Source organism: Brachyhypopomus gauderio, unplaced genomic scaffold, assembly GCF_052324685.1.
Source record: "Brachyhypopomus gauderio isolate BG-103 unplaced genomic scaffold, BGAUD_0.2 sc539, whole genome shotgun sequence".
NCBI classification, from domain to species: domain Eukaryota; kingdom Metazoa; phylum Chordata; class Actinopteri; order Gymnotiformes; family Hypopomidae; genus Brachyhypopomus; species Brachyhypopomus gauderio.
Genome location: NW_027507360.1, coordinates 4,882 through 29,809, shown reverse-complemented (window position 1 = coordinate 29,809; position 24,928 = coordinate 4,882). Strand labels below are relative to the sequence as shown.

Sequence of the window (24,928 nt, the reverse complement as noted above, 5' to 3'; positions counted from 1 at the left end):
ACTCTTGGCCCTGCAGGATGAAGATCTCCTACTGCACCTCCACTCTTCACTGCTCCACCAACTTGGCCATTTTCAGAAAGGGGGTCTGGAAAAGCCTCGTAATCGCCACGCGGATTCTGCTGAGCTGAGAGGCCTGCTGCTCAGTAATGCTCCATCTCAGAGGATGGACCCTGTCTCTCTCCATCTAAATAGTCTCATCCTGTTATTCCTCTCCCTGTCTCTCTCACCCATTCTCTCTCTGTTTCTCTCTCACTCTCTCTGCCCCCCCACCCCCCTATGTCTCTCTCTGGTCTGGTTTGTGGTCTGCAGCCTGTGGTCAGTTTAGGCTGTAATCTAGCCTCTGAAGGGTACCCACGCCTCTTGACACTGGCTTTTGGAAAATTGGCTATTGATGCCGGGCGCACTTCTTCGCCCGCACTGAGGCAATTTCACAGGCGCAGAGCGGAGCAGCCCCTCACAGCCCCTCACAGCCCCTCGCCGCCCTGTCACGAGTGACGTGATCAACAGCCCGGCGCTCTGGTATTTCTGCAGAGAGGGGCGGTGGTGATAGCGGAGACAAGCGAGGGACGGGCTGTGGCGTCCCTCTTTTGCGGATTCTTTGCTATTGTGGGCGTCAGGTGGAGTGAAGCGGCTGCAGCAGCCCACGGCTAGATGGGCTTAAGTATAGAGATACACAGCAGTGAGTGGTGGAAGAGTTTAGACTGCATGTGTGTTTGTTTACCTGCCTGTCTGATTGCAGGAATAGAGATTGGCTCGTGGTCTCACTGAGTGGTTCAGTGCTCGCTCTCTCTGTCTGTCTCTCTCTGTTTTTTTTTCTTTTTACATAATAGTCTACTTTACTTCTTCTCATGCAACATTTGGTCTCCTTTCACTGTTCACTGATCAGAGATGTGTTGCACTGTGCAAGGTCTGAAGATAACCCGGGTTAATCATGTTTAATACGTTTTATTAATCGGTGTTTCACTCCACATCTTCTTGCTCTTCTTACTGCAGACTCAGATTTGCACTGTGGTATTTTCCTCCGCCACTAGTGGGCAAATCAATCGAGCTGCAGAGCGCGAGATTCTGTTTGAATGGAATTAAAATAAACATCTTCGCTCCATTAGCAATGCCTTTGCCCATTGCTCCAGGGGCAGAGCTTAATCTCCTGGAGAGAGAGGAATGTGCTGACATTTAATAGGGTCTAACAAACACTGCCCTGATAAGGCCTATTGACTTTCATCTGTTTCTGCCTTTTGCCAGTGTGTAATGTCGGGAGCTTGATTGGGTTAATATGGGATATCAACTCATAAAGTAACCCGGCACTTTCCTCATTGCCAGCACTGGGGTCAGTGAAGGGAAACTGGGAGAGCAAACAGAAGGCAGACAGGGAAACTTGAAGTGGCGTTGTGAAGGAGAGGAAAGAAGGACGTTCAGTTCACCAACGTCTCACTTTCACACTGCTGCTGCTTGCCACCATTTGTCAGTGTTTTCATTTCATTGTTATGTTTCTGTGTGTTGTGTGTTGACAGCTGGGTGCAGAGTTTCGGTCATGAGGGCCTGGGTCTTCTTTTGGATATACTGGAGCGTCTCCTGCACAAAAACCAGTAAGATGGACTACATTACCCATAAGTCCCTGCAATGAGTTGCACTGAAACATGCAATGCTTGCAGCCTCTCGTCTTGATTTCGAGGGGACAGTTTAGTGCAACTGTCTGGCTGTATTTTTGCGTCACTTTCTAATCACACTGGTTTCTCTCTTTGCAGCCAGGAGAAGGTTGATAAGAAGAGTCAGTACAAAGTCATCCAGTGCCTGAGGGCTTTCATGAACAACAAGGTAATGTGGCCATGTGAACAACAAGGTAACGTGGGCATGTGAATAACAAGGTAATGTTGGAATAACAGCAGGTCCTAGAAGAGCCTCCGACTCTACGACAGACTAGCGCTACATATTGGCCAGAGTGCTTCTTAAGTCATCTGAAGTAATTTAAAGTCCATCAGTCACCATTTTCTATCTTCACACTAAAAGGTAATTCAGTACATCTTTCTGTTGAGGTATTACTGTAATAGTTCTTTCTTTTCCGACAGGATTTGAATTAAGAATGCAATGGCCAGTGTATATCCTAAAATATTCATATTTTCTACATAACTTAAATTTGGCTTCGTTGATTCTACACTTGAGTGTAGTTTAAATGAGTTTAATGATCTGCTGAGGTTGGTTAAGAAAGAAAGGAGAAAAATCTGACCATTTAAATAACCGAATGACTGCAGAACCGGCACCGTGGCCCAAGGCCTCACAAGCTGTCAACGTTCTGTAGAGAGCATCACGGACCGACTTCATCATCCTCTGGCTACACATGACCGATCTTTCAGTTTCATTTATCGTAAGACGCAACGCATTCATTAAAACACATTATAACTCGGAGATCCAGGGTCCAGACCTTTGACTATTTCTAAGGTTACTGCTGGAGAAATGGAATGAGACTTTTACATGAGAGCAAAAGCTTGGTTGTCCTAGTCCTCTCTTCTCTTCATGGTGTTTGTAGGGCTGGACCCGAATATTCAGATATTCGGATATTCGGTCATTGAGTAGGTATTCGGTTTTTAATTTTGGTATTCGGATATTCGTGTTTTTTTTTCTTAGCTCCGCCTCACTCTAACGTTACAGTTCCGTTCAGGTTAATGGCGGTATATGAGAGGCAAAATGCATTAGGTATTAGCAGTGCTTAATTTGTAAATCAAACGATGCCGGAACGCAAACAGCGGACAACATAAAATGTTGCCGGATCGAGGCAGACAGTTACCGGAACGCACGCTTCAAAATTAAAGAGTTCCCGGATCATATTCCAGCAGGATCCGGCTCAAATTAAGCCCTGGGTATTAGGTATTTTTAATGTGTGTGCTCCGTTATTAAATTTGGCGTTTGTTTAAGCTTCCCTGTAATCTATAATAATTTAATATTGATTTCTTTTGAAGCTATTAAAAGTCTGTTGTTTACAGAATGTTTCTCCCCGCGTTTCATGTCTTTTTTTGTGTTTCCCCCCCCGATTTTTTCGCTGCGCACATCGGCCCAGTGTCCGCGGCTGCTCCGCTGCGCAAGCCGGCCCAGTGAATAGCTGTGTTTTTGTGTTTTAGTACTTGGGTTATAGGCCTACTTGAAACAAAAAAATTTGTTTGTCCAGAAAGTATTTTATATTCTTAAACATTGTTAATTATATTACAGTGATCGAAAGTCATTGTAAATTGTGTTGTTGTTGGCCGATTTCAGTTTAATGATGTGCAGTGCGTAGCTAAATAGCTGTTTTTTGTGGTTTTGCACTTAAGCTATAAGCTCAATATAAAAAAGTTCATTTGTTTAGAACAGGGTTAATCAACTATATTGTTCTGCGGGCCAAATTTGGCAGATAGCTCTGGCCTGCGGTCCGGGGGACGTAACACTCGTGACGGAGTTCAGCGCTATTTTCAATATTTTCAATAGCGGTGAAATAAATGCTCCGGTTTAAAATGAATTCTCCCGTCAAAATTAAGAAATATTTTTAACAATTTATTCTGGGTCCGGATGGGATGGCATTTCCGTATCCAGTAAATCAGGAATGAGATTGGGTCCGGACAGGACTGCGTTCGGGTCCGGATCCGGACCGCGGTCCGCCAGTTTCTGACCCGTTTTAGAAAGTATTTTATATTCTTAATATAATTTGTTTTTAATCCGTCTTATTTAAAAACGAAGCTTCGAATATTCGCTTCGAATCAGTGCCGAATATCCGGAGCTCAAAAAACGCTATTCGGGCCAGCCCTAGGTGTTTGTAGAGCGCCAGCACAGACGCCCGGTACCTGTCCAACACAGCCCGGTCAAGACCGTCCTATCACTGCCCTGATTCTCCTAGTCGGCCACGCCCCCTCACCCACCCACGCAGTCCCACAGGACGGTGCTCTCGTTTGGCTGGAGCTGATGAGACATGAGCCCCCCCCACCCCCAGAAAGGCTTTGTGTAACACTTAGAACTTGGAAAGGGGGGGATGGGGTCCCTGGGCACCAGTACAAGAGAAGTTTGGCAGGGGGCTTTTAATGATTTGCCCACCCCTGTTAGAGCTGGCTGATGGATGAGGGCGTCCAGTAGTGATTCTGATGTGCTGGAGGTGGCCTGCAGTCTGCGGAGTCATCTCCTCCCCCCCACCCCCCTCAGACGTGAAAACACTAGACTGCGTTGTGCACAGCAGAGTGGGCCTTGACCTGTGCTACCGTGTTTGTTGCACCCTGCTACGGTCAGTAGGCTCGGGGATCTCTGATTGGGTGGACATCGCTGGGCTGGGTAAATATGTCTCGCCATGGTGACGAGTGGGTGGGAGGACCATGCAGAGATGGTTTCAGATTTTGCGACGCCGCCTCTAGCTGTTTAGCACTCTTCATGATCACAAGATCACACCCGGCATGCTCACACACTCCTGTCCGTATGCTCTGAACCGCCACCTTCCTGCCTGTCGCCTTCCTGTCTGTCGCCTTCTTGTTGAGTTTTGTAGTTGATTTATTAATTGTCTGCACGTCTGCTCACAGTTAATAATATATCTATCAATTTCACTAAAAGAATACAAGATAATTGATTATGTCAGCATGCTTCATTAAGCATGAGCCATTTTTTAATTAAAATATTAAAATGGGTCATAAGATCTGTGAAACTTTCTCTCTGTTGAACATTTTATCAGGTTGGGCTGCAGAAAGACATCCTAGCCACCCTGTTACAAAATCACACTGTCTCTCTGTGTACTGTGTCTCTTCCTCCATTTCATCTTGCGCTCTCTCTCTCTCTCTCTCTCACTATCACTCTGTCGCGCACACATGCACACATACTGCTTCTTCATTCTTTTTATCTCCCACTCTTTCAACACACATTCTCCCTTCTCTTCCCCTCCTGTCCTCTCTCTCTCTCTCTCTCTCTCTCTCTCTCTCTCTCTCTCTCTCTCTCTCTCTCTCTCTCTCTCTCTCTCAGCCTGTAAGCTCTTGTGTAATCAGGTGGGGAAATTGTTATTTACCCACAGGCCTGTCGCCACTCCAGACCTCTTCTGCTGCCCCACGGCACACTGGGATATTTTTCACCCGTAGCGCGTGTGCCAGACAGGTGTTCCTGTCCAGCTGGCAAACGCTTCACCAAATGAAGACGGAGAACAGCAGTAACATGCTTTCACACATTAGCACACAAACACTCCCCAAGAACTCTGCCTCTCCACGGCTCCACCGAAAGGACCGTCTTTTCACGTCTAAATTCTTATGGGGATTCAACTGAAGAACATCTGGTCAGATCGAAAAAAGGCTTTTACAAGTCATTAATATTTTTGACAACATAATAAAATCTCTAAAACCCTTAATATATCTTTTTGATTTGACTGAATCTGTACTCTCTTGGTGTGTGTGTGTGTAATATATAATTTATAATAAAACGGTAATTAAAAGTTGTACACACACAGTGTGTAATAATGCTGTATATAATTATGTCTGATGCGCCATGCAGGCTGCTTTAGGTAATAGTCACTGCAAAATTATAGATGGATACAAATGTTTTTGATGTGTTATGACTATATAAATAACAGGGAAATAAATTATATTTAATTGTGTCCATTTTAGTTAGAGTGCAAGCAGAAACGTGGCGTGGTTCTTGTGACTGACGACTGGAGGAGGTCTTGAGTGTGATTTGGTCACCGGAGTGTGTGGCGGTCCACCCCCACGTGTAGTGATGTGGCGGTGCTGTCTGCCGTTAGCCCGGACCCCTCATCTTCTCAAAGCCAGGGCTGTTCTCAGCTGTGTTTGAGCTCTTCCAACTGCGCTTGTCATTCCAGACCCCCAAGGCTCCTCTGGCCCGCGCCTGCATCTGTGAATTCATCTACCTCTTTGCATCTCTCTCTCTCTCTCTGTCAATCTCTTTTCTGCTTCCCCCCCCTCCTGTTCACTCTGTCTCCTTCCCTTCCTCTCCGTCTCTCTCTCCTTATATGTTCTATCTCTTCTTTGAACATGCGCTCTCTCTCTCTCCCTCCCCCTTTTGCTCTTTCCTCTCTTGTGCACTCTCTACTTAGCTCCCTTTTGCTCCCCCCCCCCTTTCTCTCTCTCTCCCTCTCTCTCTCTCTCCCTCTCTCTCTCTCTCTCTCCCTCTCTGTCTCTCTCTCTCTCTCTCTCTCTCCTCTCTCTCTCTCTCTCTCTCTCTCTCCCGCTCTCTCTCTCTCTCTCTCTCCCTTTCTGTCTCTCTCACACACACACACTTTCTCTCTCTCCCTCTCTCTCTCTCTCCCTCTCTGTCTCTCTCACACACACACTTTCTCTCTCTCTCTCTCACACACACACACAGACACACACACACACTTTCTCTCTCTCTCTCTCCCTCTCTGTCTCTCTCACACACACACACTTTCTCTCTCTCCCCCTCTCTCTCTCTCTCCCTCTCTGTCTCTCTCACACACACACACACTTTCTCCCTCTCTGTCTCTCTCACACACACAGACACACACACACACTTTCTCTCTCTCTCTCTCTCTCTCACTCTCATTCTAACATTTACATATCCCTGATCACATGTGCACTGGTGTCATTATCCCAAGGTCGAGTCTTCAGACTGCAGAGTGTCCAGGCCCGGCTCACATTCTCAGACCTCTCATCCTCTGAAGTGTCACCACTCATTTAAAACTTTAGGGGAGAAATGTCTGCTCCATATTAATATTCCTGAGTCTCACTGCATTGGCTATGTGTCTTCTAGTAGATATTAAAAGGGCCCAATCACGTTCCAGGTATTTAAATAATGGAAACAGTTGTAGGATATGGATAACACTTCTGCTTAAGAATAATGCAAACAAGGTTAAATAATCAAACTACATTAGCTAAAAGGAAATCAATGTTCTGGGTACTGTCTATAGCCAGCGTTTCCCAGAAGTCTCTGTGACAGTGGGGCTGTAGTTCTGGATTGGATCACTCTCACAGCCAGTGCAGATCAACAGAACCATGGATCATCTGCCATAGAGTAACTGTGTTAAGAGTCATTACAGCTACATTAAAGCTCTTTTCATTAAAATGGAACAGAATGAAGCGAATACGTGTACCCTGAGAAAGCAAAGCACTCAGAAAATACCTTGTACAAAAACAGACGCACGGCCAAGTGTACAGAACCACAGACCTGTTAATCAAGCGCAGAAAATTTGAGAAGTTACTTCAACAATATTCTTGTGAATGGCGTTGGGATATTATATCACTTTGAGTTGCCGTTGTGTGTGAAAGGTGCCGTATAAATAAACTTGCCTCATAAAACAACGGTATGCTAGATATAGAATAGAATAGATATTCTTAGATATGGCGTTGGAGTATTGAAGAACAACGGAGAACTTCTTAGCATGCCAGAATATTCACTTAAGTAGTTTTATTAACCAGAGAACAGCTATAGTGCAAGTGGCTCCGCCCACTTGGAGCTCCTCTCTGTAGGCAGTGGGCTCGGCGCTGATGGAGTTATTTCTGTGTGTTGGCAGTATGGACTGGAGCGGATCCTCGGGGAGGAGAGGAGCCTGGTGCTGCTGGCTCAGGCCATGGATCCCTGTCAGCCGGCCATGATGACAGACGTCGTCAAACTGCTCTCTGCCATCTGCATCGTGGGAGAGGACAACATGTACGTTCCCCGGTGTCCGCTGCCCGTATCTGTCTCTCTGGCCTTCATCCGGGGCCCAGCACTGACCTGGATGTGACTGAATGTTTTCTGGGGTGTGTGTGTGTGTGTGTGTGTGTGTGTGTGTGTGTGTGTGTGTGTGTGTGTGTGTGAAAGCTATGTGAACCTCATTCAATGTCACCTCAGTTCCACCAGACGTCATGAAGGCAGTTGCCATGAAATCAAAAGCCTTGCTTAATTCAGCTGGAAAACTAAAAAATGAGTTAGTAGAAGCATGTTCACATTTTAAACAAATCACGCCTCAGCTGTACTGTATGGGTTTCTTAAGCAAAATGTGTTTTCATGACTTTACTGCCTAGTGTTGGTGTCAAAGTGTTTGAGCTCATGTAATATTTTCCCTGGGTGGCTTTGCTGTCCCGTGGCCTTGTCGGGGTCCACTCACATCCTCTCATATATTGATCATGTCAACTTCACTCCTTATCTCCCTGAATCTATCCTCTCTGAGTGTTTCTGGCCTGAGATTGGATCTCACCCGCAGGGTACATTTGGCAAAAATGAGCAAAAAATTCATTACTGGTGTGTTATCAGAATGCTCTCAGTGTGAAAGTAACCCCTGTAGCCATGCCAAGTAAATACTGCAGTGATAAAAAAAAAAGAAATATAATTTCTAGGAAAGAAAAGAAAGTTATTAGATGTAAAGTGAGGTGGAGAGACAAATCAGAGCAGGAGAGGCAGTGGCATGAGAGTCAGGGAGAGGCAGTGGCATGAGAGGCAGTGGCGTGAGAGTCAGGGAGAGGCAGTGGCATGAGAGTCAGGGAGAGGCAGTGGCATGAGAGGCAGTGGCATGAGAGTCAGGGAGAGGCAGTGGCATGAGAGGCAGTGGCGTGAGAGTCAGGGAGAGGCCACTGCCAGTGGCGTGAGAGGCAGTGGCATTAGATGCAGTGGCATTAGAGGCAGTGGCGTGAGAGGCAGTGACATTAGAAGCAGTGGCGTGAGAACAAGGCCCCTGCCGGCTGCAGGAGGAGCTGATGGTCACGTGGCCCTTGAGGCCCTGCGGCCCTGTGTGCTGACGTGTGGTGTGTTTCTGCAGACTGGAGAAGGTGCTGGACGCCATCACGGGTGCAGGTGAGAGACGAGGGACCAGGCGCTTCAGTCCCATAGTGCAGGGCCTCTCGGACCGCTCCATCCAGCTGCAGGTAGGAGTCCTCCCTGACCACGCAGGGGCACCACCCAACCCTCCCAACCCTCCGCTTCCTCCTGCTACAGCACCACCTGTCTGTCCTCCCCCCTGCTCAATCACCACCTGCCTTAACTTCCTCCACTAGGGCACCCCCCACCAGGACACCACCTGCCCCCACTAGAACCCACACACACTAGAGACCAATTGACACCCCACCTTGCACCACCCATCTGCCTCCACCCATGCCTGTCTGCCTGCAATCCTACAACCATGCTTGCATAGCCAGTCCGACTGTACTAAACAAAAATAAAATCAGACACAAACAAACGAGCAACATCTCTTAAAGCAACAACTACATCAGATGATTCATTTAAAGAGATCTTCAGGCTACCCAGTTACAGCTTTGAAATGATTACTAACATTTGGGCTTTGTAATAGGCAAAATTTAAACTAATAGCTCTATAGCATATGCTGAACTTTTACAACACAAAAGTTTTTTGAAATCCCGTATTTATGTTCTGCAGGGCTTTTACACGTTAATTAAAATTTCCGAGTGGGTGGACAGGCAGGCTCTGTTGACTGAAAGGGACGCTGTGAAATTCCCTGTAGAATAAAGCAGTCACAGTAGTTAGCACAGCCCCAGAGAGGAGCGGAGCAGTGTGGGTGTGCAGCTTCAACAGCACTGCAGTCTGAGATGTTCCTCCACTGGAGTCTGAGATGTTCCTTCACTGGAGTCTGAGATGTTCCTCCACTGCACTCATGTGTCTCCTCTCTAGCAGTCATTCAGTAGCCAGGCTACTAGTGATCGGTATACTGGATACAAAGGCATATGGTATTCTTGTTGTTTATAGTATACTACAACGGCATGTAGTATTCTTGTTGTTTATAGTATACTACAACGGCATGTAGTATTCTTGTTGTTTGTAGTATACTACAAACACATGTAGTATTCTTTGCCTTTGCTTGATAACATTGTCTGATGAAAAGGGAATTTGAGGTGGCCGACTCCCTGTGATGTGTGTGACGCCACCCGTGATGTCACGCGTGTGCATGTGCGTGAGTGAGTGGGTGGGTGTCTGGCACAAGGGCTGATGACTGCTCGCTGCTTTTCCTCACTAGACTGTGGCCCTTTGACCACGTGGTGGTGATCCTGAACACAGGCTGCTGTCAGGGCCTCTGGGGTGTGTGAGGAAAGCAGAGACATGAACCCACGTGTGCAGTGTTCACGCCACTCTGCCTGTGAGTGAGTGAGTGTGTGTGTGTGTGTGTGTTGAATGAGGGTGGTGTGAGTGGTGGTGTGTGTTGAATGAGGGTGGGGTGAGTGTTGGGGGAGAGGTGTGTGCTGAATGAGGGTGGGGTGAGTGTTGGGGTGGTGGTGTGTGCTGAATGAGGGTGGGGTGAGTGTTGGGGGAGAGGTGTGTGCTGAATGAGGGTGGGGTGAGTGTTGGGGAGAGGTGTGTGTTGGGGTGGTGGTGTGTGCTGAATGAGGGTGGGGTGAGTGTTGGGGGAGAGGTGTGTGCTGAATGAGGGTGGGGTGAGTGTTGGGGGAGAGGTGTGTGCTGAATGAGGGTGGGGTGAGTGTTGGGGTGGTGGTGTGTGCTGAATGAGGGTGGGGTGAGTGTTGGGGTGGTGGTGTGTGCTGAATGAGGGTGATGTGAGTGTTGGGGGAGAGGTGTGTGCTGAATGAGGGTGGGGTGAGTGTTGGAGTGGTGGTGTGTGCTGAATGAGGGTGGGTGAGTGTTGGGGTGGTGGTGTGTGCTGAATGAGGGTGGGGTGAGTGTTGGGGGAGAGGTGTGTGCTGAATGAGGGTGATGTGAGTGTTGGGGGAGAGGTGTGTGCTGAATGAGGGTGGGGTGAGTGTTGGGGTGGTGGTGTGTGCTGAATGAGGGTGGGGTGAGTGTTGGGGGAGAGGTGTGTGCTGAATGAGGGTGGGGTGAGTGTTGGGGGAGAGGTGTGTGCTGAATGAGGGTGGGGTGAGTGTTGGGGTGGTGGTGTGTGCTGAATGAGGGTGGGGTGAGTGTTGGGGGAGAGGTGTGTGCTGAATGAGGGTGATGTGAGTGTTGGGGTGGTGGTGTGTGCTGAATGAGGGTGGGGTGAGTGTTGGGGTGGTGGTGTGTGCTGAATGAGGGTGGGGTGAGTGTTGGGGGAGAGGTGTGTGCTGAATGAGGGTGATGTGAGTGTTGGGGTGGTGGTGTGTGCTGAATGAGGGTGATGTGAGTGTTGGGGGAGAGGTGTGTGCTGAATGAGGGTGGGGTGAGTGTTGGGGGAGAGGTGTGTGTTGAATGAGGGTGGGGTGAGTGTTGGGGTGGTGGTGTGTGCTGAATGAGGGTGGGGTGAGTGTTGGGGTGGTGGTGTGTACTGAATGAGGGTGGGGTGAGTGTTGGGGTGGTGGTGTGTGCTGAATGAGGGTGATGTGAGTGTTGGGGGAGAGGTGTGTGCTGAATGAGGGTGGGGTGAGTGTTGGGGAGAGGTGTGTGCTGAATGAGGGTGATGTGAGTGTTGGGGTGGTGGTGTGTGCTGAATGAGGGTGATGTGAGTGTTGGGGGAGAGGTGTGTGCTGAATGAGGGTGGGGTGAGTGTTGGGGAGAGGTGTGTGCTGAATGAGGGTGATGTGAGTGTTGGGGTGGTGGTGTGTGCTGAATGAGGGTGGGGTGAGTGTTGGGGTGGTGGTGTGTGCTGAATGAGGGTGGGGTGAGTGTTGGGGGAGAGGTGTGTGCTGAATGAGGGTGATGTGAGTGTTGGGGTGGTGGTGTGTGCTGAATGAGGGTGATGTGAGTGTTGGGGGAGAGGTGTGTGCTGAATGAGGGTGGGGTGAGTGTTGGGGGAGAGGTGTGTGTTGAATGAGGGTGGGGTGAGTGTTGGGGTGGTGGTGTGTGCTGAATGAGGGTGGGGTGAGTGTTGGGGTGGTGGTGTGTACTGAATGAGGGTGGGGTGAGTGTTGGGGTGGTGGTGTGTGCTGAATGAGGGTGATGTGAGTGTTGGGGGAGAGGTGTGTGCTGAATGAGGGTGGGGTGAGTGTTGGGGAGAGGTGTGTGCTGAATGAGGGTGGGGTGAGTGTTGGGGGAGAGGTGTGTGCTGAATGAGGGTGGGGTGAGTGTTGGGGTGGTGGTGTGTGCTGAATGAGGGTGGGGTGACTGTTGGAGTGGTGGTGTGTGCTGAATGAGGGTGATGTGAGTGTTGGCGGAGAGGTGTGTGTTGAATGAGGGTGGGGTGAGTGTTGGGGTGGTGGTGTGTGCTGAATGAGGGTGGGGTGAGTGTTGGGGTGGTGGTGTGTGCTGAATGAGGGTGGGGTGAGTGTTGGGGGAGAGGTGTGTGTTGAATGAGGGTGGGGTGAGTGTTGGGGGAGAGGTGTGTGCTGAATGAGGGTGATGTGAGTGTTGGGGGAGAGGTGTGTGCTGAATGAGGGTGGGGTGAGTGTTGGGGTGGTGGTGTGTGTTGAATGAGGGTGTGGTGAGTGTTGGGGGAGAGGTGGTGTGTGCTGAATGAGGGTGGGTGAGTGTTGGGGTGGTGGTGTGTGCTGAATGAGGGTGGGGTGAGTGTTGGGGAGAGGTGTGTGCTGAATGAGGGTGGGGTGAGTGTTGGGGGAGAGCTGTGTGCTGAATGAGGGTGGGATGAGTGTTGGAGTGGTGGTGTGTGCTGAATGAGGGTGGGGTGAGTGTTTGGGGAGAGATGTGTGCTGAATGAGGGTGGGGTGAGTGTTGGGGGAGAGGTGTGTGCTGAATGAGGGTGGGGTGAGTGTTGGAGTGGTGGTGTGTGCTGAATGAGGGTGGGGTGAGTGTTGGGGGAGAGGTGTGTGCTGAATGAGGGTGGGGTGAGTGTTGGGGTGGTGGTGTGTGCTGAATGAGGGTGGGGTGAGTGTTGGGGGAGAGGTGTGTGCTGAATGAGGGTGGGGTGAGTGTTGGAGTGGTGGTGTGTGCTGAATGAGGGTGATGTGAGTGTTGGGGGAGAGGTGTGTGCTGAATGAGGGTGGGGTGAGTGTTGGGGGAGAGGTGTGTGCTGAATGAGGGTGGGATGAGTGTTGGAGTGGTGGTGTGTGCTGAATGAGGGTGGGGTGAGTGTTGGGGGAGAGGTGTGTGCTGAATGAGGGTGGGGTGAGTGTTGGGGGAGAGGTGTGTGCTGAATGAGGGTGGGGTGAGTGTTGGAGTGGTGGTGTGTGCTGAATGAGGGTGGGGTGAGTGTTGGGGTGGTGGTGTGTGCTGAATGAGGGTGGGGTGAGTGTTGGGGAGAGGTGTGTGCTGAATGAGGGTGGGGTGAGTGTTGGGGGAGAGGTGTGTGCTGAATGAGGGTGGGATGAGTGTTGGAGTGGTGGTGTGTGCTGAATGAGGGTGGGGTGAGTGTTGGGGGAGAGGTGTGTGCTGAATGAGGGTGGGGTGAGTGTTGGAGTGATGGTGTGTGTTGAATGAGGGTGGGGTGAGTGTTGGAGTGGTGGTGTGTGCTGAATGAGGGTGGGGTGAGTGTTGGGGGAGAGGTGTGTGCTGAATGAGGGTGGGGTGAGTGTTGGAGTGGTGGTGTGTGCTGAATGAGGGTGATGTGAGTGTTGGGGGAGAGGTGGTCTGTATGGGGGGTGTCTGTTATCTTCCCTCAGCGGCTGCATTGCTAAGACTGTTTAAAGCCTCAGTATTGCAGTTTAATTGGTAGCAGAGGGAGGTGAGAAGAGAAGTGCTCTGTTCACTGTGGTCTCTGCCCCTTCTATAACATACACACACACACACACACACACACACACACACACACACACACACACACACACACACAAAGTGCTCTGTTCACTGTGGTCTCTGCCCCTTCTATAACACACACACACACACACACACACACACACACACACACACACACACACACACACACACACACACAAAATGCTCTGTTCACTGTAGTCTCTGTCCCTTCTTTAACACGCTGCCTGCCAACACAACATGGTCACGCATACACACACACACACACCCAAAAAATGCTGGTTTACCAATTGGGAATTGCAGTTGTAATCCTCTTGCTTCAAATATGACCCTTCTTGTCTGTGTTTCCCAGATAACAATCAACTCTGGACAACTGTGACAGTCAAAAGCAGGTGGTCCGGTCTTGGTTTGATTGATAGTGCAGTGTGATCACCCTGGTTCTGCCCCTCATTGCATGGCTGTAATATAGCAACATCTGGGCATATGGTTAAACTTCACACATGCCCAAGACCTTTTTTAGGGGCCCTTTCCAGCTTCGAGTAAAGAAAGCGTGTGAGATGCTTCTGAGACATAGACACCCCCCTGCAGGAGAGACAGCAGGGCGCACTTCTTCATAGCTGTACTGATACAGCGCCTGGTTCTTATGGGTCGTGGTAGTGCAGCCCGCTCATGTTTGACCTCATGAATCGATAGGCAGGCCCATTACTAATCTGATCAGTAGGACTACATAAAGGCTTTACTTAAGTGCATAGCTCATATCATTCTATTTCTCTCTTTCTCTCTCTCTTTCTCTCTCTCTCTCTCTCTGTCTGTCTTTCTATATCTATTGCTGAATAGCATCTTGCAATCAAAACACTTCATATTGTTAAGGTCTCTCTGGATGATTGATTGTATGATTGCACAAGCGTGCATATCTATAACCTGGTTGATGCTAATTCTAGCACCTGTGTATGATTATACCATAGGATTTGTCTCGAAATAATTGCCAACCTCTGGGGACTTCAGAGTGATGATCGCTTCTGTCAGTTCCATCTCTCAGTACACAGCCATGAAAGTGTGAGAATATGCACTGTTGGTTTTTAAAGGGGGGAATGTGCAGCACTATGAATGTACCATTACTGTCCTACCACACACACACACACACACACACACATGCACACACATACACTCACCATCCACTTTATTAGGTACACCAGTCCAACTGATCATCATTGCAAATGTCGAATCAGCCAATCACGTGGCAGCAACTCAATGCATTTAGGCATGTAGACATGACCAATATGATCTGCTGCAGTTCAAACTGAGCATCAGAATGGGGAATAAAGGTGATTTAAGGAACTTTGAACGTGTCATGGTTGTTGGTGCCAGACGATCTGGTCTGAGTATTTCAGAAACTGCTGATCTACTGGGATTTTCACGCACAACTATCTCCTAGGGTTTACAGAGAATGGTCCGAAAAAGGAAAATATCCAATGAGCAGCAGTTCTGTAGGTGCAAATGCCTTGTTGATGCCAGAGGTCAGAGGAGAATGGCCAGACTGGTTTGAGCTGATAGAACGGCAACAGTAACAACCAAGGCATGCAGAAGAGCATCTCTGAACGCGCACCATATTGAACCTTGAGGCGGATGGGCTACAGCAGCAGAAGACCACACCGGGAGTCAATCCTGTCAGCTAAGAACAGGAAACTGAGGTTACAGTTTGCACAATAGAAGATTGGAAAAACGTTGCCTGGTCTGATGAGTCTCGATTTCTGCCATGACATTTGGATGGTAGGGTCAGAATTTGGCATCAACAACATTAAAGCATGGATCCTGTGGTTCAGGCTGGTGGTGGTGGTGCAATGGTGTGGGAGATATTTTCCTGGCACACTTTGGGCCCATTAGTACCAATTGAGCATTGTGTCAATGCCACAGCCTACCTGAGTATTGTTGCTGACCATGTCCATTCCTTTATGACCACAGTGTACCCATCTTCTGATGGCTACTTCCAGCAGGATAACACGTCATGTCATGTCAAAGTGTGAATCATCTCAGACTGGTTTCGTGAACACGACAATGAGTTCACTGTACTTGAATGGCCTCCACAGTCACCAGATCTCAATCTAATAGAGCACCTTTGGGATGTGGTGGAAGGGGAGATTTGTGTCATGAAAGTGCAGCTGACAAATCTGCAGCAACTGAGTGATGTTATCATGTCAATATGGACCAGACTCTCTGAGGAAGTTTATCAGTACCTTGTTGAATCTATGCCACGAATAATTAAGGCAGTTCTGAAGGCAAAGGAGCTCCAACCCAGTACTAGCAAGGTGTACCTAATAAAGTGGACGGTGAGTGTATACACGCGCACACGCACACACACACACACACACACACACACACACACACACACACACACACGCAACTGAACGACTGAAGAATATATGATGGTCACTGAAAAGTAATCGAAGAAATTTTTCCTCAGGAGGGGGAGAATGTGCCTTGTAGATTGATGGAGGTGCAAATAAGAGTTCTTCTGCCCAAGAGCTGTGTGCTAACAGGGAGCTGTGTGCTAACAGGGAGCTGTGTGCTAACGGAACTGTTCAGTTCTGTTTGGCTAACCTGTAGTAGCAGACACTCCCGTGGGATCCAGCCTGTGGCCGCTACAAGCCCAGGGTTGTACGACAAACACAAACTCTGCTTGAATACATAACTCGAAAGATGGCTATTAGTTTCATTCCCAATACAACAGTATTTTTGTTCATCCATCAACTTTCTGCTACCATGTCTTAACACGTTTGTAATGCATAAAACCCATTCTGAAAATAAAACATTGTTGTAACCTTTAATTTCTGTATCAAAAATGGAAGTTCAAAGGCAGTGTTAGTGGGAGCTTTAGTATTCATAATGGGCCGTGGGAATTCCTCTGTTCTCTGTCCTGCTGATGCAGGGATGATGATTGTCCTTCAAGCTGAGTTTCTCCTGGGTTCTAATGAATCATGCAATACTGTGCAATACTGCAGCCAAACTACATCCTAAAAACCAGTTTTCACCTCCCCACAACACACAGCCATTAAGGTTTACTGTGTGGGGGTGAGGGGGTCTGGGTTTGAGGCTGTGTGCCTATGTGGGTGGGAGGGTGTGGATATGTAGTTGGGAGGGTGTGTGTGTGTGTGTGTGTGTGTGTGTGTGTGTGTGTGTGAAGGTGTGGGTAAGTGGGTGTGGCTGTCGGTGGAAGGGTGAAGGTGTGGATAAGTGGGTGAGGGTGTGGGTAAGTGTGTGTGCCTGTCAATGGAAGGGTGAGGGTGAGGGTGTGGCTGTGGGAGTGGGAGGTGTGTAGTAGCAGGGTGTGTGTGTGTGTGTATGTATGTGTGTGTGTGTGTGTGCGCGCGTGTGCGTGTGTGTGTGTATGGAGGTGTGCAGCAGGTTGCCCCTCCTGTGTAGTGTGGTATTGTGCTGGGGGGGGCAGGAGTGCTACAACATATGATGGGCCTCCAGCTGTAGGTTAGCGTATTTCCTGGCCTGCTGGGCGGAATATTAAAATCCAAAAATTGGAGCAAAAATGAAAGCATCGTAAGATAACTAGTGTTATAGTGTGGAAGTACAAATCGTTTGAAAATGAGCTTAAAATTGGAACTGCATAAAGAGGTTAAGACTTTTTTGCCTCTGGAAATGTTGCTGGTTTTGCTGTCTTGCCAGAGTCTCGGTTACACGATTCATCAGCAGATATTTGTGTGTGTCAGCACACAGTCAGAAATGAACTAATCACAAACTAAAAGCAGATGAGTTCCCTCCTGGCCAATGAAACGTCACGTTTGCTACCTGAGTGGACGTGTGACGTGGATCTCACTTATCTCTGTGGGAGGGGCACTAATAAAACGTCACGTTTGCTACCTGAGTGGACGTGTGACGTGGATCTCACTTATCTCTGTGGGAGGGGCACTAATAAAACGTCACGTTTGCTACCTGAGTTGACGTGTGACGTGGATCTCACTTATCTCTGTGGGAGGGACACTAATAAAACGTCACGTTTGCTACCTGAGTAGACATGTGACGTGGATCTCACTTATCTTTGTGGGAGGGGCACTAATAAAACGTCACGTTTGCTACCTGAGTGGACGTGTGACGTGGATCTCACCTATCTCTGTGGGAGGGGCACTAATAAAACGTCACGTTTGCTACCTGAGTGGACGTGTGACGTGGATCTCACTTATCTCTGTGGGAGGGACACTAATAAAACGTCACGTTTGCTACCTGAGTGGACGTGTGACGTGGATCTCACTTATCTCTGTGGGAGGGACACTAATAAAACGTTGCCGGGACGCTGAGGGCTGCTTACAGTATTCAAGACTTGAGAAGAACTGTGAAAAAGTTGCCACCAACATCAAATACCCGCGTTGGTGATGTGAAACATCTGACTGAGGCAGTGTTGGCCTTCCTGCCTTCAGTCTGCCCAGGGCCTGTTCAGGGCTTATTGAGATTTGTAATGAACACGCACACGCACACACACACACACACACACACACACACACACACACACACACACACACACACACACACACGGTGAAAGTGAATGTTCTCTCCTCTCCCTAGGTGGCTTGTATGCAGCTCATCAACGCCCTCGTTACGTCTCCTGATGAGTTGGACTTCAGGCTGCACGTGCGAAATGAGTTCATCCGCTGCGGCCTGCGTGAGATGCTGCCGGTAAGCGGCCTGTCAACTGCCTGTGTATTAATATTGAAATGAATTGTCCACTTGAGTGAAATATTGTAAAATAGTTCTGCGAATAATTTATGAGGTTCTGAGCAGAGGTCATCTGGCTGAATCAATAGCTACAGCAGTGGAATGGATTGGGCTCCCTCCCCTGTCTCTCTCCCGCTCCCCTCTCTCTGTCTCTCCCTCTCTCCTATCTCACTCGCTTTCTGTCTCTGTCTCTCTCCCTCTCCCTCTCTGTCTCTGTTCCTTTATCTTTGCCTTTTCACTCTTCCTCTCTCTTCTCTGCCGGTTATGTTCTTTCAGCATCAGAGAACAAACCGGACTGAACTACCCATACAAAACAGACACTGGGTGTATTAAATGAAATGGAGTGTGTGTCTGTGAGGGAGATTAATGCTGTGCTCCTGTCTTATTTATTATTCAAACGGAGGGCTGCCTCTCTTCTCTGCTACAGGACAGGATAATAGAGTGATGGGGAAAGTCTACAGACGAAAAGTAATAAGGAGAAAATGAAATTTGCCTTCTGCCAGTTTTTTTTTCCTGTCTTTTCCTCCCTCTCTCCCTCTGTCCACTCTCTCCCCCTCTCTCCATCTGTCCTTTGTTCTTTCTCCTTCCCTCAGTTTCTTCCTCTCACTCCTGTTTTCTTTCTGACTTTTTTACTTTTTATCTTCCGTCCTAATCTCTTTGTTGCTGTTTATTGTGTGCGTGTGTGCGTGTGTGTGTGTGTGTGTGTGTGTGCACGTGCGTGCATGTGTGTGTGTCCACACAGACTCTGGGAGCTGTCAGGAATGAGGCTCTGGACATCCAGCTGAAGGTCTTTGAGGAACATAAGGAGGAGGACATGATTGAGTTCTCCCATCGCTTGGAGGACATCAGAAGTGAATTTGAATATCCTTTTGACAGCTGTACACGTGCACACACACACACACACACACACACACACACACACACACAGGTGTAAACCACATTACTAAAATGGCCTCTCCCGTTTTCTTTCTCTCTCTGTCTTTTTGACCCTCAGGGGACTTTTTAATCTCCAGCAATAATGTGCTGGTCATACACTGACCAGGCCAGCGTGGGTAATGTGTTTCCAGTAGACACATTGATTTTATTTTCTTAGATTTAATTCCACCCATAAATCATTCTCGTGCAGGCCTTTTTGTCAGAGCAATGTATTAAAGGTCTCCGGTAGTGTCAGCTCTGATCAGAAGAACTTCATCTGTGTGTTTTGTGGGTTTATGTGTGTGTGTGTGTGTGTGTGTGTGGTGGGTAAGTGTGTAAGTATACCTTTTTCTTCAATCAGTATTGCCGTTCATCATCCACCCAATCCCACTGTATTTGGAGCGGTGTGTGTGTGTGTGTGTGTGTGTGTGTGTGCCCGCGTGAGCTATGTTCCTTAACCCCCCGTGTACCGAGGCGGGAGACGTGTTTAATGTGGTGTACAGTATGGTGAAGGACACAGACGCTGAGGAGCACTTCCTCTCCATCTTGCAGCACCTCATGCTCATCCGAAATGACTACTTTGTGCGGTGAGTCTTAAAAAAAGGGCTCGCCGAAAAGGAAGAACATTAAACGTGATGGAGGGTCTCTCAGAGGGAGAGAGGGAGAAGGAGGGGGAGAGAGAGAGAGAAGGAGGAGAGAGAGCAAGAGAGGAGAGGAGAGAGACAGAGCAAGAGAGGGGTAGAAGGAGAGAAGGAGAGTGGAGGAGAGAGTAAGAGAAATGGAGTGAGAGACGGCAGGAGAGACTTTGGCTTTTCTATGTTCATTAGATTTACTCTAGGAAGAGAAAATACCAAGAGACATGTTCTCAAAAAAGTAAAATATTTAAAACAAGCGAATCAAATCACTAGGAAAGTGTCGCCATCCATTCCCACAACCCAGCCTTTCTATCGACATTCATTACACAAAACGTGTTTGTCATTTCTGAACCTCTAAACAACCTCACAGCGCTAATGTCTCAGCCCTCTGACTTCAGTCTGGAAGACTTCCAAATGCCTACTTTTGCTTGTCCAACCAAAATATTAATCGGTGAGTAACTCTCCTAATGAATGCTGAAATATTTACAACCTAAAATCAACACTGTCCCCTTGAAATGTGGACCGAGGCTCACGTGGATCAAGGCTACCACAGGTCTCTCCCCTCACCTCCCCACGGGTCTCTCCCCTCACCTCCCCACGGGTCTCTCCCATCACCTCCCCACAGGTCTCTCCCCTCACCTCCCCACGGGTCTCTCCCATCACCTCCCCACAGGTCTCTCCCCTCACCTCCCCACGGGTCTCTCCCATCACCTCCCCACGGGTCTCTCCCCCCACAGGTCTCTCCCCTCACCTCCCCACAGGGCTAATGTACAGCCTCCTTCATGAAAGGTGTTTCTTTTCAGAAATCTATAGTGTGGATAGACAGGAGGGAGGGAGGGAGGGAGAGAGAGAGAGAGAGAGAGAACCATGTTCAAAGGCAAAAACTACCTTTCCTTGCCACAGTTGTTCTTTTTTAGTCAGAACTTTTTAAACACAATCAGCTGTGAGCCGTATAAACCGTATAAACCCCGTGTAATTGTCAGCTACGTGGCTGGTTTGATAATACGCTCTCTACAAAGGCCTTCTGTGTTTTGCATGCCCTAATGGCTTTTTGGTCTTGTCAGGCCCTGCGATGTGTCGTGCTGGAGAGTTTCTGTCCTGACAGGAGCTGTGTGCTAAACGCACTAAAGATAGCAAGAGCCATCTGCAGAAGGGGCATCAAACAGTGTGTCTTAAACCTGCTCTTTCAGGCCTTCAGCTGCCATGCAGAGTAAAGAGTCATCTCCACCGGTTTACCCAGCGTCTCTGTAACTCCACACACACACCGTCGTGGTGCTTGTTGCAGGCTGCCGCTTGCGACCTGCTCTTTCTGCATTGGTGTTTGTCACCATCTCTCACTCCAGAAGCTAATCTGTGTGTGTGTGAGTGAAAATCTTCACACATGCGTGGGGTTCCTGTGCAAACTAAATTCACTCTCGTCCACTTTCCTGTATATCTGTAGTTATTTCATCAGATTCTATTTATCGGTTCTGATTGTGCCTAATAGCTTCACCTTCGCCCTTATCACTTTAAATTACCCTAACCCCTAATCCGTAACCCCTAACCCCTAACCCCTAACCCCTAATCCCTAACCCCTTGCCCTGTGGTTGGGAGACTGTGTTGTTTTCTGAGCTCTGCTCTGTTGCTGGGCTGGTCTCTGAATCTCCAGGTGACATTGTCCAACAAAGAGAATGAGCCAGCTTTCATCTTCCTCTCATCTCACAAACACTCACCTCAGCTCCGTTTTCCTCTTTCCTCTTTGTCTTCTCTCTCTCTCTCTCTCTCACACACACACACACACACACACACACACACTCTCTTTGTCCCTCCTCTTTTCACATTATTTAGTTATTTTTGCTTTTTTCATTTTATAGTTTTTGGTCACAGAAGGTGTTCGTGTGTTTGCCAGGAGCAGATTATGTGTGCTTGCATGTGCGCGCACATTTGTGCACGTGTGTAAATAACACCTTGTCTTGATCAGAAGGCTCTCTTGGGGGAGTCCGAGCATTCAGAGCCTCTAAGTGTGATTAGTTTCCTCTTCCTGTGGTTCTCCACGCCACCCTAAGGTCTCCAGGAGGGATGACCGTTCGCCACCGCAGCCTGTTCACACTCCACACACTACTGCTCACCAGGTTCCTCTGAACAGTTCTTCTTTGCTTTATATCCAGACTACATTCCACTGTGTCCACAGTGTATTTGATTAATATTTAACATGCACTGGCAGGCAATCACTCTCTTAGACCTTCCATTAACTAATGTAACCAGTAATTGGGTCTTTCTGCTCCTGAACCACTCTGTTTAAACTCCCTGGTTTATAATGGTGTTTGTAAGGGGATGCTCCCCTCAGCTCCCTGCTAATGGGGCCGGTCTAACCGAGCGGGGGCTCTGAGTGACTCCAGGACCCCTCCTGGCTCTGGGGCTGGATCGTTCTCTCACGCTGGAGCTGGTTACCCACTGACGCTGCTCTTCATCTTTCCTCTGTAGCCTGCCTAACGCATCCCGCCTCCGCTCCCAGAGTTCAGGTCGACAGTATATTCATTTCCTCTACCAGAGGAAAATAAACTCTTTACTTGAGTTAAATTAGCCATCCTGCTAGCTGGCTTCTTTAATATTTATTTAGTAACTCATGAACTTGGTCTTCTGCGCACTGTTTTGACGGTGCTGTTGAGGTTGAGGTTACTCTCCTGTTGCGGTAGTGTATTCCACACGGGCCGACTGAATGGCTCTGGCCTGCTGGTACCGGTGCTGTTTAAATCCCCCCTGTTGCTCCCCTGCCAGCAGGTGTCAGTGATGAGTAGGTAGATGAAGGCTCTCCTCTCAGCCACAGGCCTTGCTCTTGAGATTAAGTGGATCGTGCTCTTTATTGATTTCGTGTGAGTGCCATAAATTGTGTCCGCTGCCCCTAAGCTATGGCGTGTCTTGTTAAATTCTTATCCCGAATCAAGGTCTCCTCAACCTTCGCCATCAGTCGTCGCCCCCCCCCCCCCATGACCACCAAGGTAAGTAGCGGGTTCTGCCTTCACGCAGCCTGACTGGGCCTTATAAAGGCAGGCTAATTGTGTGTTGACTATGGCAAGGGGCGGAGCAAGGGGCGGGACCTGCTGCATGCCGATCCTGCCACACCTGAGACACACCTGATGCATTGAGAGCCTTCATGTCTCCGGCTGCCCTTATAAATGCCCGACGTTTATTGTCTGTCTCTTTCCACCTGCCTGGTTTAAGTGTAGAGGGAGCCTTCAGCACAAACGGGAACACTTTATTGGATATTTCATAAGTCCAGTAGATTTTGCTGGGCTAATGTATTTTCTTTCTTCTCTGTGTTGAAGGCCATATTCCTGATAGCAGTCATGGTAAATGCAAACTTTGCCTCTCTCTCCTTTAGCCCCCAGTACTTCAAGATCATAGACGAGTGCGTGTCTCAGATCGTACTACACCGCACTGGCACAGACCCAGACTTCTCTTACCGCAAGCGTCTGGATGTGGACTTCAGCCACCTTCTAGGTTTGTGTGTGAGGGAGAGAGAGACATTTAAAGTGTGTGTAGTGGGGGATTGTAAGTGTGAATTGCACTCATGAGTGTGTGTGAAAGAGGACTGCTCATGCTTCTTGTGTGTGTGTTGGGATGGGTGTGTGTTTTCAGAGGTGTGTGTTGATAAGGCACGGGCAGACGAGTATGAACAAAAGGCCTTGGAGTTATCTCAGAAGGTAAACGTCTCTCCTCTGTCCCTCACTCTTCTGTGTCTCATCACCACCCCTGTGTCTGTTCTCTCTCTCTCTCTCTCTTTCTCTCTCTCCCTCTCTCCCTCTCCTCCTCTATCTGTAGTTTACTGCTCTGCTGACCTCATCCCAGCACCTGTATTGAAGAATGTGGTCTTTGAACGAACATTCAATAAAGCACCTTTTAACTTTCCTTAATTAAAGGCAGAGTACTAGAAATCGTTCAAACAGCCATTTGTAATTAACAGTACGCTGAGATTAAAAAGGCGACTGCTATTGATTATTCCGAGCACACCTTTGTTAATTGCAGTCAGAAAGCAGCATAGTGGTGGAGAGTTGAGCTACCGCACACAGGCCTCAACCCCCCGCCGCACCTCTCACTCCCACCTCTTCCAAGGCTCCAGAGACCAAACAAACAACGCCGTTACGCCTCACACTAGTCGAAGTTGAAGTGGAAAAACATGGACTTGGAGTTTTTACCAACATGCTGAAGTGCTTGGTGGATTTTTTATTCTTCTCTTGGTGCATTTCATCCCTCCACCATCACTTCAGCGTTTACCAAGTGTTGTTCCAGACACGCTGATAACACAGCTGTGCCTCCTTCTGGCTTCCCTGTGTTCTTTTACACACTGCGTGTGCCGCCTGAAATGATCCGGACGTGTGTGTGTGTGTGTGTGTGTGTGTGGCCCATGGCCTTGTTTAATGAACCAGTGTGATGCTCCTTTTGACCTCCAGTTTGATGAAGAGATCCTGGGCAGACAGGACGCCCTAGCCCAGCTGCTGAAGAAGGACCAGGCCATCACCGAGCTGCAGGCCGAGCTCCGGGCCTTCAGATCTCAGGTAGTGTCTCCATGTCTCCTTCTCCGCATCATCTCTCACCACCCGTCTCACCGTTCGCCTCCTACTCCATGTATATATCAACCGTTATCATCTCATTTCTTCTCCTCTTTTTCCTTCCCGGCCCACTCTAGTCTTCTCTCCCTCTTTTACCAGGTCCGCCGTGCTCAGACTTGGTCTGGGACAGGTAAGGGACAGTCAGGGCGCTGATGCAGCATTAGAAGTTGCCACCTCAGAAGGTCCTGGTCAGATAACAGTGGACACCTCCGTCCAGTCTGTGGATTGTAGATCACTGCTAGGCCTCTCACGTGACCCAGCGATACGCTTTCATCTGCTTCATTAAGAATTGTTATTAATGCTACATTTACGAGGCTTTGAGGGCTTTAGTCTGTTAATCTGAAGCAGACACAGAAAGCATGGCTTTCTAGATGCGGTGTCTTTTGAATGATGGTGTTTTATCTGCTGATCCGCGTCTCCCGTGTCTGGCTAATCCGTCTGTTTTTGGACATTCCAGGAAGCAAAACGCAGTCACGTCCTGCCTGTATTTCAGGCCTGTGTCTGGATTCCCTCTTTGAAAGTGATTTTGGTGGGAAATCTGGTGCTGCATGCGTTAAGGCAATTAATTTTTATGCTTCTGCAAAAGTTTAATTGGAGCGTGCAGAC

The 24,928-nt window shown here is 48.6% G+C and overlaps 1 protein-coding gene across 1 annotated transcript; it reads left to right on the top strand.

Annotated features, from left to right (window-relative positions):
- Window positions 1–1,340: 1,340 nt before the first annotated feature.
- On the top strand, window positions 1,341–24,268 carry LOC143506833 (protein diaphanous homolog 3-like; the record flags this gene model as incomplete). The annotated part of the gene is made up of 10 exons (XM_076996451.1): window positions 1,341–1,586; window positions 1,746–1,815; window positions 7,475–7,611; window positions 8,699–8,804; window positions 18,034–18,144; window positions 18,926–19,044; window positions 19,569–19,685; window positions 23,095–23,213; window positions 23,352–23,416; window positions 24,164–24,268. Coding segments are annotated over exons 2-10 (891 nt in total), but the record flags the coding sequence as incomplete, so codon positions are not given.
- Window positions 24,269–24,928: the final 660 nt, after the last annotated feature.